Here is a 13,621-nt window from a genome sequence, read left to right on the forward strand (position 1 = left end):
CAAAGAAGACGTGAAGTGATGAGAGTGAGACGAGATGAGATTTATTGATAAGATGTATCCGATTTAGCTTTTACAATTAAGGGTTTAATACAATTTAGGAGTGTGTGAATGTGAGACATGATGAAGATGATGATGTGGTTCGTGATGATGAAGGTAGTGAAATAGGATTAGATTGATGAGTGAAAAAAATGGGAAGATAGAGGCTTACGTTTTCTTAGACAAATGGAGAGTGGGACATGTGACGAGATCGTGATGGCGTAGGTGACACATGAGGTGGATGTTAGAGGATGATAGGTAGGGATGATGATGGATGACGATGTATGAGGATGGTTGCTGATCATGGATATGAGTGATAGATGTTCTACCTAAATGTGTTGAAGAATAATCAATGTAATGCAGGAGGCTAACCCTAGATCCCTATGTTTCATTTGGGTCAAGGCATCTTCCTAATGCAGATCAACCTCCTCTTCTCTATTGATCCTTTCCAAGCACTCAGAGCACACTTGGTGGAACTTCAGAACTTCACTTTCTTTCACTTTGCCACTCTAGGAGGACGTGAGCTTAAAGATATTTTTTACAAAGATCGGGAGTTCCAGCTATAGATCCAACCATATGGATGGATAGAGTACAGAAAGGCAAAGCTTCCATTAAAATCTCAGGTCACTCAGAGTTTAAGATCATCAAATATCAAACCTAGAAGTTGGACAATTTATAGGCATTTATTTAATCAAAAGATTTCTCTCTTCTTGTTCTTGTCAGCATCGCCATGTGTTATGTTAGGGTTTTGTCTCATCCTAACATTTAACGTGATCATTGACTCAGATTCAGCCTCATCATTCGCGATGAATGGATCCCACTACATTATGTGTAGCATTTAAAAAAAAGACAAAAAGGAGGAATAATTGTATTTATATTAATACTATTTTAGAAATAAGAGGACATGTGAAATGACAACATTTCTGTGTGAGCCACATTAGTGTCATCTCTTTTCTCCTCCAATAAGTAAATGACACATCGGTGCTGCGTGTACACGTGCACACCACATGTACACACGGCGCCGTGTGTTTGTGACACATAATCAGCGCAACAACTTTTGAGGAATCAAAAGTTAAAGAATAAGGATTTTTAAAATTCATTTTACCTCGGTCCTCGCATTGCATTTATTACAAAAAATAATCCTTTTTTATTGGGCCACGTCACCCTTGCACTTAAAAAGTTCATAAAGAAACTGTCAACATTAACTGCCATTATGTCACCTCTAATTGCGATGCCTTAACTATTTATGTGCATGATTGGCTGATGCCAATTCTTACTTAGGTTTAATGATTGGCTGTCACCAATCATTAACCTAAGCCACTTTTTGTAGCTGTTCGGCAAATCAAACGGCGACACATGGCATCACATGAATAAAATCCCAAAAATATATTAAATTCATATAAAATTAAATATTAACCTAAAACATATAAAGACACATATTTTGATTCAGAAATATCATATCTTTATGAATGTAATGTCAAAGCATTCACGAAAAATCATATTTTGACTCAAAAAATTATTTTCTTTCAGAATATGTTGTCAGAAAAATTCCTTAACATATGTAAAAATGCAAAAAAAATCAGAACTTGGATTGAATCATTTTAAGCTTAATAGGACACATATATAATCTATTTAATGCAAATAAGCATGTAAATATTGTCAGATTAGCCTTCTAAAAATACATGTTATCATTTAGTAGGGAATCTGTATCACTGCCATAGTCCTTCTCTTAGAATCATATCTCAATCTTCTTTGTGCCATCTCTTTGATCTTTTGTCTACTCATGGTTTTAATCTATGAATTATGATAATATGAACTATTTCTCTTTTCAAAAGAACGAAACTCATTGAACAACAGTTCGTTCATCTCTCTCTCACAACCACTCTCCCCTCTATCTCGCTCACTAAATAGCTCTTCTCTCTTTCTCACTTTTCTCTTTCTGTCTCTCTCTCTTGTTCCCTTAGAGCTTAAAAATAAATACCCATACCACTTAAATTTTTATGTCTAAAATATCTAAAATATCTATAGTCAATGTCTAAAATATCTCAGAAGTAATAGGGTCATTATGTAGCTTGAAAAAGGCAAGTCAAAATCAAGGAGAATTCTAGTGGACGTTGATAATTGATATTAGTTTAATAGAAATCATCATTTTATGAAATTGGAGAAAACTTAAAGATTCTTAAATAGGTTGAAAATATCACTGGAAATGTAGAAATTCTGTATGAATAAGTTTTCTATTAATTATGTTTTTATATTTACTTGCAGAAATTTAAATTACTTGAAATGATGCATGTGAATAAATATTGATAAAATAAATGATAAAATTATATTTTGTGTAATAAAAATAAATTTATGATTAAAATAATGACATTCAAGGACAAGGGTATGAAAATATGCATTGTTATTTTGAACAATAAATACTCCATTGCATTTGTCTTTGCACATCTCTTGGCCTTAAAAATGAAACATTTATATTTAATAACTTCAATATATTTTACATCCAGGGTGGGAATTCTAATGTATGCATAATTTATGGCTACATCTGTTGTTGATAAACAAAACATAATTTATGGCTATGCAAAACTGAAGATGACAAATAATAACCCAAAGCTTCACATAGATCTAACAATGAGAGTTTTTTTGGTGCACCAAATAGCACCAAACCTATGATATTATGATTTCTAAGTGTGCTTATAACTCAAATGTACAGTAACAGGAAATAACTTCTCAACATTTTCAAGTCCTCAGCTTATAATACAAGAAAAATATAATCGAGTAATGAAATAATACATATGTCCTCAGCTTACGGTACTCAACTCAAGGGGGAGTTAAACTTCAAGGAAATACCAAATTTTTGATGCACTTAAACATCTTGAGTGCATGGCACTACACTCATGCTGACTCAACCATCCGAGCTTTAAAAAGAATATTCAATATCTCATGTCTGTGAGTCCTATTTTGCTCAACAAGTAACTCCATCAAATGAAATAGCATGGACCTCAGCTCCATATCTTCATATTTCATATAACTCATTATATACAAAGAAGCTAGCATGTAGCACTAGGCCGTGATGGAGTCATTTTTCCACTCCTGATACTTTAATATCTCTACTTCAGTCACGTCTGATGAAAGCTTAACAAGGTCATTACTCTCTAGGACATATCCTATGTGCTAAGACTTAAGAATAATATTTTAGTTTCTGAGCCAATTAATAAAGTTCAGGTCAGCTAAATAGCTGGCATCCATAAGGCCTCAGATTGCATTATTCAATGACATTTTGCACACACAAGATATTTCTAACTAATCATTAATACAAGCATATCCTAAATTCATCAAAAAAATTTCTCTCACTAAAATTTATTCATCCATATAATTGTTATTTATATGGATACAAATAAGAATCTCAACATACATACTATGACCTAAAGTATACCCTCGCCAATCATTATACATTGTTGAGCATGCATCTCATAAGACTTGAACATGGTTACTGAAGATTTGGCTTTAAGGGTATTCGAGTAAAATACTTTGATATATGTTTTGATGAATGTTCAAAGTAATGCATGCCTCAATAGGGGTCGTGATCAAGCACAATAGGTTCTTAGTCTACTTGTTGACTAATTATAAGTGAAGATCAAATAGCCATCCATAGTTATATTAAAAAGCTACTTAGTTTTAACATATGGTGAACAAGTCCAATCAATGAATTAGGACCTGGATTTTCTATGAAATGAAGATAAACATATTATCTAAAAATGTTCAAATATTTGACTAATTTTGACCTCATTTGGTTGGTTGAATAACTTTGTCAAATTCCTACTTACTACCTTCAACTATTTAAGGCTGAATTTATTGATTATTAATTGCATGAAGATATTACCATCCAATGGTGATATTGAATAAAATGATGTAATAAACATACCATAAATTTTCAGACTATTTTATAGCTTAAATCGTTGGCGTAACGGCTAGTATTTACTCTTAACAGTTGAGAGGTATTTTGAATTATAGAAAAATAGTTGAAGATTAAGTTTTAAAGGGATTTTAGCACTATGGTTTAATGTGTGTTTTGATGAATGTTCAAAGAAATGCATGCCTCAATAAGGTTATTATCAAAGCACCATAGGTCCTCTGTCAACTAGTTGACTGATTATTAGTGAAGATAAAATAGGAGCTGTAGTTACTAAAAGGCTACTTAGTTTGACCATATGCTGAAGAAGTCAAATCATATATTTGGACATGTATTTTCAATGACATGAAGATAAACATATTTTCTAACATATTTTCAATTATTTGTGTGAATTTGTCTTCATTTGATTTATTGAATAAGTTATTCAAAATCCTGATTACTACCTTTGAGTATTCAAGGTTGAATTTATTGATGATTTAATGAAAATGAATTACATGAAGATATTATTATCGAATGGTCATATCTTTATTTAAATGATGTGGTAAAAATAACTAAAATTTTAATATTATTTTAAAACTCAAATCCTCGGCATAACGGCTAGTTTTTGCTCTTAACTCTTGAAATGTATTTTGAATTGATGGGAAAATTGAAAATACAAAAAATCAAAATTAAAATGATTATTATTTTATATTTCTTAATCATAATCAATGCATATGACTGCTGGATTTTTTAAAGATTATCATTATTCCCTTTCGGATTTCTAAGTCCATATATATAGTTTTGAGCCCTAATTTCAAACTACCTTCTCCTTGCTGTTTGAAAATCGCAGTCCAAAAGCTAGAGAGATCTTTCAATCCCTGGAGCAATTTTCAAGTAGTTTTTGAGTATTCTTTGAAGAGATGATTTGTTGCTAACATCATTCCAAGTCTATAAAACTTAGAATTATGGTTTTTGGTGCAGGGTGTTTCAAGATTTGAAGGAAAAAAGGCTGGCCTTTGAACTTTGCACATCCTCAACCTTGTGATAATTTTACAGTCTTTAGCATAACTTATTTACTGATTTTGATCTTCTGTTCAACATAAGAATTGTTTCTAACATCCATTAAAAACCAAATAACCTAGAATCACATCATTTGGTTCAGTTTTTAAAGAGTTACAGGGGTTTAAATTTGGACACGGAGGAATCGGGCGGTAAACTAAGGACGTGGAACGATTATATCTCGAGATCTATCTGATTTTATTTGTAACACTTTGTATGAGATAACACTTGAAAAATTGTGTTATAAAACCGTTCCAGGTGGTATCATCACATCTGGTGTAGGATTAAAAAAATATATTTGAGTTTAAGCACCAAATGTCAAACATGAATCAAGAATTTCATCCAAAAAAAATGTGGAGGAGAAGAGGACTGAAGAAAGAACGACCACAAAAAAGTAGGTATTACTGAAGGGAAGTCATAGTTATATTTATGAATATTTATCTCTGAATTATTTGAGATTAAAGTATTCATGTTGAAATGCATAAAATTTTTCATTATCTTGAATACTATCTAAGTAGCTGTCATGCTAAGTGCTGTTAAGGAGAAGACATTATTCAGAAGTATACTGTTATTTCTAGATCTTTGTGATCACTCAGGTTAAGGCTTTGTTGGCCATAAGAAGAAGGCTTTGGGGGCCAAGATGAAGTAGGTCAAGCAACGTGGTTCCTGTTGGGTTCTAGAGGCCTTGACATGGATGAAGACGAGGATTCCATGCAGCGAAAGAAATGTAACATAATCATAACAACATCATTAAAATCAGGAAACGAAGTATCTTTGCACGGGTCGCATCTGTGATTTCTTGGATCCTGGAGCAAGATGAGTTTAGCCGCTCATGTGTGCAGCCTCTAGACGTATCCATGTGGTCCTCGGCACGTTGGATCTCCTCCTTCTCTTGACGAGCCCCGTTTAATCTTTGTCGCCGTCGTTACGCCGTCCTGTTCGCATCTGGGATAGAGAGGGGTTTGGGGAGAATGGAGAAGGGTAAAGGCCCCTGAACAATTCTGGCATAGGTGAATTTCATTCAGGGCCTTCCCCTATTTATACTAAGTGGGTATTTTTCATAAAATCCCCAAAATTTAAGTATATCTTCGGACGTCCAAAATACCATTTATGTATGGCCCTCTAGGCCATGAATCAGTCTAGTTAACGACTCCAGCGGCCCAATAACCTTTATTGGCCTTCCAAATTAATTAACTATATCATCGTATAGACTAACTTACGTCGGATCGATGTAATCCAATCGATAGGTTGAGTCTCCAACACGTGGGGTGCCAAGCTACACCTCGTCCTCTAGAAGATACAAAGGAGTGTGTATCGACTCACTCATGGAACCTGTTCATCATTAGTTACCGTGTATGTATTATCCCTCATCCACTTGATGCTCCTTGGACAAGTTAGGGAATGGTCAACTGTCAAAGCCTAATCGATCATCTGAGTTAGTACTGATGAATTCAAAAATCATCGGAGAACTCTTCTCTGACATTTCACTGCCTTGGCCAAGGACTGCATTGTATTGTCTTATTTGGGCTGTCTCCTCTTATTCTGAGGGTGGATGATCCCTTCTTGACAACTCAACCATCTTCGTGAAATTCTTGGAGCACCCAAATTAAGGCCGTTTAGAATTCTATGAATAGGAACTCAAAGGTCATAGTCCTAGTATAATTGTTTGTCCAGAACACATCTTTGATATCTCAGATCTAAGGACCACTTACACAACCGTGACGTGAATCAATCTGATTGACAGTTTGGTATAATACCATTCAGGGATTCGTACAGATCAATTCAGTGAACTCTTTCCACTAAAGAGCACCCACTATCTATCCTTAGTGTCTCCACACTAATGGCTACAGGACGAACCATACTCATCATATGAATGAGGCTAGATAGTGCTATTCTATCCGGATACTTTGACGTCCTTCTCGGGTATCCTTCGAATAGAAATTTTTAGAACAAATGCTTAAAGACTAGTGATCTCCGTATTACGATCTCATCATAATTCACTAAGTCCAATCATGTATTCATGGACTTCATTATGAGCATCACACGTGCACTATAATGAATATGTTCTATTAATGAACATGGAACGAGATGTGGAATGTGTGATTGGCTTGCCGACCACACTTATTTCCATAAGTTCCGTGGAAGACTTTGGGGGTTGAGGACTACAGAGCTTCATCGACTTTTTGTTTTTCTTGGTATCCTTGTTCAGCCCTATTTCCAAGTGATTTTCTTGGGGGGCATTCACACAAACATGGTTAGGGCACATCATCACCTCGGGACGGATACCCCCAAAAATTAAATATTAGCCTAAGCTGTCTAAAAAAATAATTATGTCTCCCATTTCCTCTACCTCATTTCCTACGTAGAAAAATCCTAGATTAATTAAATAAAAAAATAATATAACTAGAGAAGCTAATTCACCGCCCTCTTAAGTTATTCCTTAGGCACTTAAACTACCAATTACAATATCCAATCATACTTTGGTCCCCAACATATATGTAGCACGAAGGATTACCCACCAATCACAAAGTTTGGTATCAGACCTTGGTTTGCTACATGAAAAAAACTGACTTTGCCTATAATCCTAGTGAACACCCCCACCAAACTACACACTCTCTCTAACGACCTTGTTTCATACACTGGTTCTTAGTCCCTCCTCCAAAATAAGTGGTCCTGGAGTGGACAGCTTAACATATTAGGATCCAAAGACTAAAATAAAGGAGAATAATGATTTATTTATCACTTTAGTATTATGGCTCAATGTTTAATACAAGGTTGATATCACCTCTTCACTTTCCCACTATATTAACTTGTGCCTTCTTCTAGGATATACAAACCTATTTGTCTTGTGTATAGTATATGAGTATGCGTGTGTGGATTTACTACTCCATAATAGCCAACCCCACAATCTAATCTTATCATTTAACTAAACTTGGGATACCTACATTAGGTTCATCTACATTTTTCAAAATTTCATACTTCATCATCATACCGCACAATCATGTCACAAATTGATAATAAAATTAATAAGTCATATATGAATTTACCTATATTTAAGTCATGCACGAATTTACAGGCAAGCTCCGTCAGTTATAAAGATAATGTAACTGGTGCTCTATTAAAATTCTCTCAACAGGGCAGGATGAATGTACAGCCCATTCAATAAAGGTATAAAAAAATATAATGATCCCAATTGGTTCCCAATCCACCCAGAAAAGAAAAAGAAAAAGTATTTGAAAAGTTATTATATTGCCCGTGTGCTCCAAAATTTGCACTTGAGGTTATGAGAGAATAGAAAACCTTAAGGACCTCAAACTCTGTATGATGGAGTGCTAAAAGGATAAAGGGTTATTACTATGAAACAACATGAACTTTCAAATTTGTCAGCCAGGCAGCATAAACTTTCTGACATGTTCAAAAAATAGCACGCACCAATAAGAAGACGCCAAGTGGCATCTTCTTATTTTTTTTTGTCAGCGATGGTCAACTGCTGACGTGGCTTCCACCATGGTCGCCAGATGGACTCCACGGTGGCATCCACATCTCCGGCCGCCGCCGCCGTCCGTCTCCGGCCGTCGCTGCCGCCCGTCTCCGGCCGTCGCTGCCGCCCGTCTCCGGCCGTCGCTGCCGCCGTCTCTGGCCGCGTTGCCCGTCTCCGACCGCTGCCGTCGCGCTGCCCGTCTCCGGCCGCTGCTGCCGCCGTCTCCGGCCGCCGCCGCCACCCATCTCCCGCCGCCGCCGCCGCGCGTCTCCGGCCGTCGCCGTCGCCGCGCGTCTCTATCTCTCTCTCTCTCTATCTCTCTATCTATCTATCTCACTCTCTCTATCTATCTATCTATCCATCTCTCTTTATCTCTCTCTCTCTCTCTCTATCTCTCTCTCTGTATCTCTCTCTCCATGTTACATGTTACATGTACCATCCATCTCTCTCTCATACCCTCTACCGTTATCGATGTCGATATTCCCCACTATCAGTATTCGATATCGTTATCGATATTCCCGGAAATTGATTTTTGGATATGGATATGGATATTACTTGATATCGATGGATTTCTCTCTCTCCCACTCTCTCTTTCACATAGACTCTCTATTCTCTCTCTTCCACTCTCTCTTTATCTCTCTCCCACTCTCTACTGACGGGCGGCGGCGGCAGCCGGAGATGTGGATGCCACCGTGGAGTCCACCTGGCTACCACGGTGGAAGCCACGTCAGCAGTTGACCATCGCTGACAAAAAAAAGAAGACGCCACTTGGCGTCGTCTTATTGGTGCGTGCTATTTTTTGAACATGTCAGAAAGTTTATGCTGCCTGGCTGACAAATTTGAAAGTTCATGCTGTTTCATAGTAATAACCCAAGGATAAAAGTTCCGGTTGACTTTTTCTTACCGATTTTGAATCATGCTCCCTGTCATGGAACTTAAAGGTTCCAAAGGAATGGAGAAGGTTATAAGACTAAATAAATAAATAAATAAAGACAAATGCAATCATTCTCTTTTGCTTGCAAAATGGAACGGGTGTTTACCATGTCTCCAAGCAATACCAGTGCATATGTTTCTAGAGAGTTCCACAACTCAAGGTCAGAATGGGATGGGGAGTTTTCAGGTCTCACGTCAATGCAATGCTGGGTTTTTCTTGATTGGAGATTTATGAACAAGAAGGTTTAGATTTTAGGAGGAAGAGAACTAGTTCAAGAAATGTATACTTGCATGTATGCAATCATATCAATTTTTCCTATCTACTCCACATGGATCCGTTTACATATGCGTACGTATATAATCCACGTTCCAAAAACAGATCCTATTAAATATTTTACATTCTAAATGATCTTCTCTATTCTATGTATTTGGGGATTACATATATGAATGTATGAAAAGTAAATAAAAAACAATTAATGAAAACTTTGAATAATAATATAAATAACTAAAATGAATGAATTATAACTGGTAAGGAATCACCCATTTTATTTCAGAAAAGAGGATCGCCCTCGGACCCATCACCAAACGTGGGTCTCTATATCAGGCAACGAATAAAATCATCTATGAATAATGGCAACTAAGAATTAAGAACGTATAAAAGAGCACCATGAACTTGGAAGAGAACTCAGTTCAGACGCCCTTCGAGAATTAATACAAAGAAAGAAAAAAAAAATCTTGGAAGAGAAACCTTAAACACTCTCCCTTTGGCCCATCTTTACTCAAATACCCTTGACAAACAACTACCCAGAGCTGCCATCTTCAGAGCTGCTGGGGGGGCTGATGGTGATCCAGAGAAGAGACACAGTGATGGCGATGAGGCCAGACCAGACGTAGACGATGGTGGGCACTCTCCCTCTCCTCCCCATCAGCCCCTTGGCGAAGGGATACATGTGAGCAAGCACCCAGAAGCTAAAGAAGGCTCCTCCGAGAAGCTTGTTCCACTCCGGTATCTCACTGTAGACGGTGCGCGACAAGCCGACGACAACGGCGACGAGGTTGACGACGATGATGATGAGAGGGGGGACGAAGAGGCTCGTCCACTTCACTTCGTAGAGATCCGCGTAAACGTCGTCCTCGTCTTCAGCGGCGGACTTGGACGTCAACGTGAAGGAGATTTCGATGCCGGCGATGATCTTCAACAGGCCTTGGACGACGGCAGCGAGATGGGCGCTCGTCCCCCCAATCAGCCAGAACTGCTCGTTTCTCCACCACTCTTCCAAACCCACGCCAGACCACTTGATCTCCAGCAAGGAAAGCAGCGTAAGCGTGACCGTAATCGTCAGCAGGTACGCGAGGAAGGTCACGTCGAGGCTCTGGACGATGAAATGGCCGGAGAAGAGAGACAACGCCGGCAGGAAGCAGTACATGACGAGGAAGACGGAGGTGAAGGGGTAGATCCCCACGTTGAGATACGCTATTCTCTGCAGAAACTTGAGCTTGCTGCTGCCGAGCACGGCGTTGTTCCTGGAGAAGAAGATCTCCACGGAGCCGGTCGCCCAGCGAAGAACCTGGTGTAGCCGGTCGGTGAGGTTGATCGGGGCGGTCCCGCGGAACGCGTCTCGCTTCGTGATGCAGTAGACGGACCGCCAACCGCGGTTGTGCATCCGGTAGCCGGTCACCACGTCCTCCGTCACCGAGCCGTAGATCCAGCCTATTCGGCTTCCCCACTCGGTCTTGTCCTCGTACCTGCGATTCAAACCCTAGGAGAATTAGGGTTTATAGCTTTTTTTTAAGGTTATTCTCTAGGGTTTGGGAAGGAGGAGGGAGAAGGGTTTGCTCGCCAGCAGGAGATGACGGAGACGGCCTCGGCGACGGTGGGGGCGTCGAGAGGGGGGCGAGGGGCGAGCAGCGCGCCGGGGGGCCGCCCGTTCTTGACGTTGGGGTGGTCCGCGAGCGGTCGGCCTTGGAACTCCGACAAGGCGATAGACTCGACGAGCATGCTCGAACCGCCGAAGCTCTTGGGCAAGTCCGGGTCCGAGTCGCCGGCGAGCGGCCGAGCCTCCTCCGGCGCGGCCCCGGCCGGCGACGGCGCCACCTTGCTCTTCCTCTTCTTCTTGTCCTTGTTCTTGTGCTGGCCGTAGAGGCCGTAGTACTCGGTCGCGCGCGGCGGGGGGAAGCCGTAGAGCGCGTGGCGACGGAAGAGACAGCCGGTCCCGACGTAAACCGGGCCTTGCAGCCCGTCCAAAGCCCGCATGTTACCGTCGAAGAAGACGGTGTTGTGGTTGGCGTAGCGATCCGACGGGTCGATCCCTTCGAACCGCTGCGGGAATTGCACGTAGCAGATCCGATCGCCGCCCCGATCCATCATGAAGCACATCCCTTCGCGGATTGCCTGGGAATTGTAGATGTAGTGGTCGCAGTCGAGGTTGAGGATGAACGGCCCGTTGGAGAGGATCGCCGAAGCTCGTACCAGCGCGTTCATGGCGCCGGCCTTCTTGTTGTGATCGTAGCCCTTGCGCTTCTCCCTCGACATGTAGACCAGCATGGGGAGGCGGACGTCGACGGAGGAGAAGTCCAGCGGGCCGGAGTCGGGGCCGGCGACGGGGTCGACGTCGGCGGATTTGATCATGACTTGGAGGATCCCGGCGTGGTCGCCGCGGGCGTGGTCCGGAGCCGGCTCGGACCAGACCCCGGGCCAGGGGGTGCCGTCGGCCATCCACGTCGCGCTCTCCCCCGAGCCGGAGTTCACCGCCTCGGACCGCCGGCGGATCGTGTCGGGGAGGCCGTTGATTCTCACCTTGAATTCGTCGTACTCGCGCTTCATCCAACGGCGGTCCTTGACGAAATCAGGACTCTTCTTGTTCTTCGTGGGGTCGCCCTTCTGAGAGAAGTAGCTCTCGGGGCAGCGGGGGTCGATGCTGTGCTTGCGGCAGAAGGGCACCCACAGCTCGGCGAAGCTCGCGGCCTCCGCCATGGCCTCGAAGGTCAGCAGCGCGCCGCCGTCGTCGGAGACGTAGCAGGCGAGCTTCTCGACGGGGTAGTCGGTGGCGAGGATGGAGAGAACGGTGTTGGCGGTGACGAGCGGCGGTTCTTTCTCCGGGTCGGCGGTGGAGATGAAGAGATCGACGCCGGGGAGGTCGGAGCGGCCGTGGGGGTTCACCGGCGAGGGAGACTCGAACTTGTCGCGGAGAGCGGCTAAGTCCGTGCCTCTGTTGACGGGGTTGAGCTTGGGGAGCTGGTCGAGGACCCAGGAGAAGGCGAACCAGTTCTCGCAGACGATGGACATGGCCCAGAGCCACATCGCGTCGGGGTTCGGGTTTCGGACGCGCCAGGAGAGGAAGAGGGCGAGGACGACGAGGCGGAAGAAGACGAGGAGACGGTAAGGGGAGAGGATGCCGGCTGGGATTTTGGTCTTTCGGCTGAGGGGCTTCCACGGCTTGTCGAGGAAGTCGGACATGGCGACGTGGGCTTCAGGGGCGGGGGCTGGGGCGGGGGGCGGAGGAGCCCACATCGCGTTGCCGATGCCGAACGTGCCGCGGGACTCGAAGAGCCAGCGGGCGTGGTCGAAGTCGCCGGTCTGGCTGCGGAGGAGCATCGAACGGTTCGGCTTGATGACCGAGACGGTGCGGTCGACTTTGGGCGGGGGGTCCGTGGCTGGCTGGTTGTCCGGCGTGGGCGGCATGAGGACCGTGTAGTTGGGCTCGGAGCTCGCGCCGAGCTCGCCGGAGAGGCCGAGCTCGAGCTCGTCGTCGCGGGAGAGGCTGACGATTCTCCCGCTCGACGTCCGCCGAGCGAACTTGACCGTCGGCGGGCGCCCGCTCGAGGAGGAGGAGCTCTTCTTCGGAGGCGGGCTGCGAGAACCCATCGCTAGCTCTTCCTCTGTTGCACTGTTTCTCCTTGCTCTATTCCCCGCCTCTCCATGAAGAATTAGAGGTGTGGAGAGAGAAAGGGGAGATGGGTTTGTCGTTGGAGGGGAGAGTGAGGCAGCGGGGTGAGGAGAAGAGATGGAAGGCGGAGAGAGAGCGACGGGGAGGAGGTACGTGAATAGGCGAGGCATCCGTAATAAACTCGCAGGCTCTCGAAGGAGTGAGAGAGAGAGAGGAAGATTTGAGAAGTGGAAAATTCGGACGATTTTCTCACCGTGTTCTCTGCCGCGTGCGTTTCTTTTCCTCTAAAAGATTGGCAGGCTGGAGAAAAGTCCGGGTGACCATCACCGGATATTG

The 13,621-nt window shown here is 42.8% G+C and overlaps 1 protein-coding gene across 1 annotated transcript; it reads right to left on the minus strand.

The window, feature by feature from the left end:
* Positions 1-9,933: 9,933 nt before the first annotated feature.
* On the minus strand, positions 9,934-13,263 carry CSLD1 (cellulose synthase-like D1). The gene is made up of 2 exons (XM_078581871.1): positions 11,240-13,263; positions 9,934-11,144 (listed from the first exon to the last, which is right to left on the minus strand). The coding sequence occupies exons 1-2, from the start codon at positions 13,261-13,263 to the stop codon at positions 10,199-10,201; spliced, it is 2,970 nt and encodes a 989-aa protein (XP_078437997.1). The 3' UTR covers positions 9,934-10,198.
* Between the last annotated feature and the right edge of the window lie 358 nt (positions 13,264-13,621).

Source organism: Wolffia australiana, chromosome 10, assembly GCF_029677425.1.
Source record: "Wolffia australiana isolate 7733 chromosome 10, ASM2967742v1".
Lineage (NCBI taxonomy): Eukaryota > Viridiplantae > Streptophyta > Magnoliopsida > Alismatales > Araceae > Wolffia > Wolffia australiana.